Below are 8,107 nucleotides of genomic sequence, written 5' to 3' on the forward strand. Positions count from 1 at the left end.
CGGGGTGCGTTGAAAGAGGGGGTCATGAACAGCAAGGCACGGCACCGTGTGTGCCCACGTCGGGGACATGGCTTTTTCTTAGCTGTAGGGAGGGCATTTTCACTCTTTGGCTCAGGGCGTTGATTCTCAGGGTGAGGCTGGAGCTGTCTATATTTGGTAGGAATTCATGCATCCGAAAGCCAAAACACATTACAAAGAAAGCGAGGGCAGTGACTTGGGATGTAGCTGAGAGGTGCGAGGCGTGCTGACGGTGGGTAACCCCAGAGGGATGAGACGTGTTTTGGGACAGGACAGCTGGAGAGGGGCTGTGGGGGAGAGAGGGCGAGGGACAAAGGTGCTGCCCGGCAGCGCTTGCAGGTGGTCACAGAGACTTCTGGCCGGTAACAGCACCCCCGAGAAGCACATGTTACCCGTGGAAGAGGTGAGTCAGGCAGCAGTGCATGTGCCTCGGCCGTCGTCACACAGTACCTCAAAGGTGAACAAAGATCAAGCAAAAATATTTGTGTGTCTAGCAGCCCAGTACTATTTGTAGAAGGGGATGGGACAGCACATACTTTGCAAAGTAAGAACAATGCTTGTCTACTCAACTGTTAGGCAGGCTCTGTTTTAAAATACAGATCTAAACATGGCCTACTACAGTTTGTAGCCCAATTATTACAACACTTAATTTAAATATCTCATTAAATTATCTTTTCAGAGAGAGTGGTATCCTGTATTTGGAAATTTATGGTGCATTTTTCTGATAATATATTCAAAGGCGATATATAAACTGTAATTAAGATATTTTTTCTATTAGTTTGTGGCATAAGGTACTGTAAAGGTGATGTTACTAGCTTTAGCGTACAATGAAGTATTAAGAAAGTTGCTTGAATATGTTTTAAATTAAAAAAACCCCTCAATGTGTTCCCCAGAACTCTTACCATTTTCATTGCTCTCCTCTGCATTCCGTCCATTTCTATTTTTTTAACTCCTTTTCAGAGCCCCGGACCAGACACCAGCAAGTGTCATATTATCCCTACCAGGCAGCCCATATCTGAATTCATATTGGAGAAGTTATTTATGATACCATTTTTATCTCTTGCAGCTTTATAAACTCCTGAAGTGAGAGAGGGAGGAACCCTGGTCACATTACTGGCTATAATACTTGGAATAGATAATTAGTTGTCCCAGGGACTGACCCTGCTTTCTGCCACACTCTTGGAACAAATGGTGGAAGCCCATTGTGCCAGTGATGTCTCACACACTCAGGAAAAAGTTGCCAAAACTAGGTGCATAAGCAGATACTGAACTCACAAAGACTGATTTGGAAACAGAAATGAGGGGACTGGGAGGACGATTCACAGGAACAACATCAGAGCCTCCCCAAGAGGGATGGTGACAGAGGGTGAGCTTTGGTCAAATGAAAGCCAAAATAAAATCTATACAGACACCTGCCGTATACTTTAAAGAAGAGTCCTCAGACTAGCTTTAAAATTTCTTTGGGAATTTTGGTTGGAGTGAGAGAAAACAGTAACTCTGTTAAAGCCCAAGATATATAGATTCTCCTATTCTTGTAAGTATGATATAGAATAACACTGAGATAAACCATCCATGCCTCAATGCTGTGGGAGGAGTTTCAGGTGTGGAAACAGTTTGTAAAGGAAACAAATGCCCCACGGAGGTTTAGGAATCGCCTTTCCCAGAAAGAGGTGATAGACCAGCTCCGTCCAGGGAGCTCAGTGCCTTCTGCTGCCATTAAAAATGTCAGACCTGTGGCGTTTGCTTCAATGGCAGCAAGTCTGGGCCCAGTGGGAAGGGCGGTCACACCCCCAGCTCTAGGATCAGGATGAAATCCTGTTCTGGGATTTCACTGCTAATCTGATAGGCAGCTCCCCATCATCTACAGACTGCATCCTATAGTCAGCTTTGCTGCTTACACTGAATTTGAATCAAATTTACCCCACTTTGCATTGGGATAGGAATAGGATATTTAAATAGGAATGCAAACCTCTTCTTCCCTAGCCCCCTCTTACATTATGCCTCTACAGGGTCTACTGTGTTATTCGATAGTGCACTTGGAAACCAGTACGGATGCATTTGTACTAGGCGTTAGGTGACTCAAAAGCAATGCTGCGTTCTTCTTTGTTTCACACAGGGTAAAGCAAGGGGTCCTGGAACTGTTGATTACCTGCCTGAAATGTGACATTGCAGCCTCTTGTCAGAAACATTTGCTGACACATTGGTTACCCAGTATCATATTCTAACTTCCAGTACAGGAAAAATAATTAAGGCCTCTTCATTAACTAAATCGCAGGAACAAGAACAGTTTGTTTGTTCTGTTCAACAGCTTGGACAAGTGTTGAAGCACAACAGCAGTAGGCTGTTCTGCCACTTAAAACTGTGTGATGACTGAAACTCACACTCCCTGATTCTTAGCTCTGAAGAGAGAGATCAGGACTGAGTATCCAAACATTTCTGCTATGGAATTATGGATTGGCACCAATGAAAAAAAACCCAGAATGCAGGACATGGACAGAAACATTTACAAATATGTGGCAGGTACTACATCTTAGCAAAGAACCAAGAGAATGCAGAGTTACTTACAAGTGGGATGTTGATGGCCAGTGTCATTTGAGTTTTTACTGTTCTGATATGTCATTGCTTTGGAATTTTCTTTAACCTGACATTGAAGTTAGCATTTTAGCAGTGCAAATTACTGCCCACATAGTTTTAGTCACTGTATATGACACTGTAATCACCTCCAATTCATTTCACATGTCTCAGAATCCTGTGCTAAACCTCCTAGATTTTCTGGATTTCTTTATTTTGGAACTAGGGTTTAATCCAAGTTAACTGATGCAGTAGAACTCTATTGGTACAAATTCTCTGAATCTACTGTAACTGTTAAAGTCTGACAATGTTCTGTTAATTTAATAATTCAGTATAAGAATTCTCGTAGCACTCAAAAGCCCAGCAAAAGAACTGGGATTAGGATTCAGTTCTCTCATTGCACCTCATTCTTTCTCAGAAACGTTTAGTCTCACCCTTGTCTATGACTGCTATTACCTTCTTCCATCTATTCACATATAAAGTGACACCTCGCAAAAATATGTTGCAGTGACTTACTGTTGTCTATATTTTTAATTATCACTGGGATCCAGGAATAAGACTTTGCAGATGGAAAAAATAAAGGCACGACTGAAAGCAGAATTTGAAGCCCTGGAGTCTGAGGAGAGGCACCTGAAAGAATACAAACAAGAAATGGACCTGCTGCTGCAAGAGAAGATGGCCCATGTGGAGGAGCTGCGACTGATCCATGCGGATATTAATGTGGTATGCAACAGTCCAGCTGTGGACAGCCTGACTAAGACACAGTTGTATAGGAATCGTTCCACACGTCGTGGAATCGTGCACATCAGTGAACTATCACTGGTTCAATAATCTGGACTTTACAGCACCATCCTACAAAAAGTGCAAAGTAAATTTACCTCAGGATAATTTTTTTTTTCCTGTGTTGGGCAGGATATTTTGTAATGTTGACATAGTAAGCATTTGCACCAAGAGGACAGATAATCAAGCCCCATTATGGCTACAACTTTACCAGTAGCCACAGTAACATCACTCTGGCAGTCCCATAGAAAACTGTTCTTCCCGTTAGTCTTTTCTCATTCAGCACCTGGAAACAGAAAGATTTTGGCAGCTAGATGGGACTTTTGATTGGAGGTTTTTGGAAGAAAAGAGATTTTTGGAAAATACATGATATTTGTTAAGTCCTTAGTAAGAGCTGACCTTCTTCACTGAATGGAACCACCAAACATTAAGAAGCACCAGCCTGAAGGGAATTAATACAAGTAAGAGAAAATAAATTTACAAACAAGGAAGATTAGCCGATTAGAGGGGCTAAAGGGGGAATATATTTTCAAACCTGCAGTTTTTACATCATGTTAGGGCACTTACAACACTGTACAGCGGTTTCTAGCTCTGAAGTATCTGTGCTTTGCACCAGAAGAAAAAAAGCTCCCACCCTGTAAGCAAGTACAAGCTATGTACTGGATGTACAGACTGCATTTATTTATCACTTGAAATGTCTGTTCCCCTGCCCAGCTGCATAACCTCAGTCTCTGTTTCATCTTCCCCTCTTTCTCCTGTCAGATTGTCTTTTTCTCTGCTGCTTTTCCCATTTACTGCAGTAAGACAAGCAAGAACCTTTCCTTAGCTTGTTTGTTAACTTCTAACTATCGGTGTTCAGGTATCTTAGAAACATAGCAAATTAATTTATTCTACTTTCATTTCTTTTTTAATGTCCCCTGAGAGTTTTCTGTAGCTCCTCCCTTGCTGACTTACCTGCAGCCTGTCTACCTGCTTTTTCTGTTGTTCAGAAGGTCATATAGGTTGAGTGCACCTCTTCTAAATGAAAATGCATCTCGCATGTCACTTTCAGTTGCTTCTTCCTTGCCCAGTTTTCATCCTCCCAGTATCTTAGCTCTTTGTTTTACAATTGCATCGTGTCCAATCTCTTCCAACTTGAGCGAGAAAAATCTCTTCTCTCCGATACAGTCTATTGCTCAATCAGAGAGCTATTAAAGGAACGGTTCTTTAAAAGCATGCCCATCTCCTGTTTCAGATGGAGAATACTATTAAGCAGTCTGAGAACGATCTCAACAAGCTCTTGGAATCTACTCGTCGCCTGCATGAGGAGTACAAACCCCTGAAGGAGCATGTAGATGCTCTGCGGATGACTCTGGGATTGCAGAGGCTGCCAGATCTATGTGAGGAGGAAGAGAAACTCTCCCTTGAGTAAGTCTCCAGAGCAAGCACTATCTGGTTTTACACCTTCTGTCGATTCTACTGGTTATTTTGTCATTTTACTTTTGTTGGTAGGTGGAAAAAAGAACTTAAGAGATAGGCACGCAAAACAAAAGTAAACAGAAAAGGGATGTGGGAGCACATGTATTTGATAACATTCAGTCTGAATTTGTTGGAAGTTAAATTTCGATTATTCCAAGCTGCAAACTCTACATCTGACATGCAAAAATTCAAGGGTGGTTAGTTCCCTAGATTTTTATACCATATGCTGCTTTTTCTAGCAACTTTTTTGCCTGAAAATATATTCTTTTGCTTGTTTAGCAAGCAGAGGTAGGAGGCAATACAAGAAAGGGATACAAAACAAGTATTCTTCAGTTGGTTTGTGCTGGTGCTAGTCAGAATTTTACTTTTTGCTGCATGCGTGTGGCAATGGCATTTGGTCATATACCTATGACTGTCAACAAGTAAGTTTACCCTAGATGTGGAATAGATTTGGATAATAAATTACAGTTTCATTTTTAGGTATAACCTAGGTGGGAGAGGATGACAGAGCTAGCTACTATTCAAAGAACAGTGTCCTTTGTTTAATAGATCAGTTTTAAATGCAAGTGATGTTTTAAGAAACTTACATTTCTCTTAATGCCCAGCACATTTGGTATCGTTTTCACAGACACACAGTTTCCAAGATCTCTTTTGCATTTCTTCAGAAATGCCGTTTTCCATTCCAAGCACCTTGGCACTACAAAGAATGTATTAATCTACTGCATACATAAGTTATTCATTTTAAAAGAATAAAATATAAAAACTAAGTTTCACAGAGGTGCATCTAAAGCTGTTAAAGATTAAATATATATGTTGTCTGTTTTCCATCCTATTACGTTTATATCCAGTTGTACATCAAGATACCTTAGAAGCTGACAATCTGGAATCTTGTTGAAGTGTACAAATGCAGAGGAAATTAACACAAATTCTACTTACGAACTAATCGAAGTGGTGTCTAAGTGTAGACAATTTGACTCTAGTGGAGGAACATGATCAAGGAAATGTGATCCATTATATTTTAACACAACATATCCTTTACAAACTAATGGAATACTCCAGAAGGTCGTTATATTTTTAATTTGTTTTTCTCTTGTCTAGCTACTTTGAAAAGCAGAAAGCAGAATGGCAGACAGAACCACAGGAGCCCCCCATCCCAGAGTCTCTGGCTGCAGCTGCAGCAGCTGCCCAACAGCTGCAAGTGGCCAGGAAACAAGATACCAGACAGACAGCGACTTTCAGACAACAGCCACCTCCAATGAAGGTCAGGAGATGGAATGTGCTGGGTTTTCTCTTCTGTCATTGGAATGTGTTATGTTTATAAAGTTAATCAATATTTACAAAAAGGAAAAATGATGTGTCCTGATTCTGATTTTTCCTGCCGTGGTTCAAATCAAGAGCAACCCAGTAGACTTAAAGTAATAGCACCAATCATCAATGGTTAAGGACAAGGGTCTGTATTATTTGACTCCTTTATGACTTAAGAGTCTCCATCAGCAGAGATGTAGGTAATTCCCACTCCTCTTGTGTTTCATGCAGGAGAAAGGCACGTAAGGAGAAAAAGAATGCTGGGCAAAAGAAAGACTAATAGCTGGGAGTTCATCCCAAATGGATTCATATTAGAAGCAAGACACATATTTTATGAGGGAGAGTAATTATTGATGGTACAAATTACCATGAAAGGTGATGGTTTCTGCACTTGGGATCTTCAAGTCAAGACTAACATATGGATTAATTCAACCTAACCACAGGCAGTGACACTCCACAGTGACAGTTTTATTCAGCTCCTTCTGTAGTCAGTAAAAAGAGCAAAGTAATTCCATAGGGGTATTCATCCCACCCAAATTCCAAAGATTCATTGACTAAGGAGGCAAACTGACATAGGTACACTCTGTAGTTATGTACTTACTATCTGGAGTTAGGCCATCGAAAAGCCTTTCTGAAAGTAATATGCTTCAGTCAAATGGAAGTTAAAGGGCTCAGTATGGAGCAAAAAGGGCAGAGTTCTGTATCTTGTGTTAAATATGTGGAATTCATCTCATCACCCGCTCCTGCCTTGAATTCTGTGACACCACAGTTGGCCTTCACTGTAACTTCTTTGACTCAGTGAGCTATTATGCATGTAAACATCTTTAAAACATATGGAATGCTTAACACTAAACAGAATTTAATGTTAAAGTTATTGATACATGCCTAAAACATGTGTCTGCTGAACTGTAGTTTCAATTAAATAAGATACTCCAGCTTTTCAGTTGGCCTGAAGTTACTGTACAGTCCAGAGACCCAGATTGTACAGAACGTAGCATTGGTTTGCCTTTGAAGGCAAGAAGCCTTACGTATTTTTTTCTGTACTGTAATTTAAGAGTATGATACTCAATAACCCATGTAAGAACGCCACTTCAGTGTTTGTAACAAGAGGCTGCAATGTCCCATTTCAGGCGTGTTTATCGTGTCACCAACAAATTCATCGCAATGCGCCCATCTGTCCACTCTGCAAAGCAAAGAGCCGATCTCGGAATCCCAAAAAGCCCAAGAGGAAACAGGACGAATGAAACCCAGAAGATTGACAGGCGAACACGTGACCTGTTCCAGTACTCTTCCAGCAGAACTGCAAATGTGGCCAGACTTTACTGAAGTGCAGACTCAAGTATGACCGACCCATTACTTTCTATTTAATGCAACGTAAGCACAATGTTCCTGTTCTGTCTTAACTTCCTTCCAGCCCTTAGGATTTGGTTTTAGGAAAGAAAGTATTACTGGTGCTACAGTTTAACATTTCAGTCGTTCCATCTTTTGGACTCCTAGATGCTCCTAGAATTCTTATGCAAGTATCCTAAATGCCAGGCTATTCCTATTGGCCAAATGTGATTACCATAAATGCTTTTATGTTCTCTTTTTAAAAACAGATGTTACTAAAAGATTATTCTGTTTTCTCCAAGTAACAGGAGACTATTTGAAGTCCTGAAACAGCAGACTGTCTGTTTGTTTCACTAAAGAACAGTTTGTTTTCCAAGCTAGTAAGACTGCATAAATGTGGGTATCCAGTAGAGCTCTTTTTCTCCAGGAAATGTTCAAGGGAAAAAAAGAAATTCGTTATACAGAAAATCAGTGCATTAAGGACACACATCAGTTTTCATTTACTGGAGTTTGATTGTACCATTCCTTCAAACTTGACTTAAACTTTGGAAGGAGGATCAAGTTGCTGGCTATGTACGAATTTCTAACAATGATGTAATTTGTGATGCTTTAATATCTTAATATGGTATTATTTTCAGCAGTCAGA

At 40.5% G+C, this 8,107-nt stretch overlaps 1 protein-coding gene across 1 annotated transcript; it reads left to right on the forward strand.

Annotated features, from left to right (window-relative positions):
* The first annotated feature begins 3,147 nt into the window (after positions 1-3,147).
* Positions 3,148-7,814, forward strand: ZC4H2 (zinc finger, C4H2 domain containing). Its single transcript, XM_009704396.1, has 4 exons — positions 3,148-3,312; positions 4,604-4,776; positions 5,926-6,088; positions 7,263-7,814. The coding sequence occupies exons 1-4, from the start codon at positions 3,157-3,159 to the stop codon at positions 7,374-7,376; spliced, it is 606 nt and encodes a 201-aa protein (XP_009702698.1). The 5' UTR covers positions 3,148-3,156; the 3' UTR covers positions 7,377-7,814.
* Positions 7,815-8,107: the final 293 nt, after the last annotated feature.

Source organism: Cariama cristata, unplaced genomic scaffold (genome assembly GCF_000690535.1).
Source record: "Cariama cristata isolate BGI_N322 unplaced genomic scaffold, ASM69053v1 scaffold18767, whole genome shotgun sequence".
Classification (NCBI taxonomy): domain Eukaryota; kingdom Metazoa; phylum Chordata; class Aves; order Cariamiformes; family Cariamidae; genus Cariama; species Cariama cristata.

Bases quoted from the DNA above. Each gene is read 5' to 3' on its own strand.
- ZC4H2 (XM_009704396.1), top strand. From the start codon at position 3,157: ATGGAAAAAATAAAGGCACGACTGAAAGCAGAATTTGAAGCCCTGGAG. The intron at 3,313-4,603 runs GTATGCAACAGT...CTCCTGTTTCAG, and splicing joins TCCATGCGGATATTAATGTG to ATGGAGAATACTATTAAGCA. The intron at 4,777-5,925 runs GTAAGTCTCCAG...TCTCTTGTCTAG, and splicing joins GAAGAGAAACTCTCCCTTGA to CTACTTTGAAAAGCAGAAAG.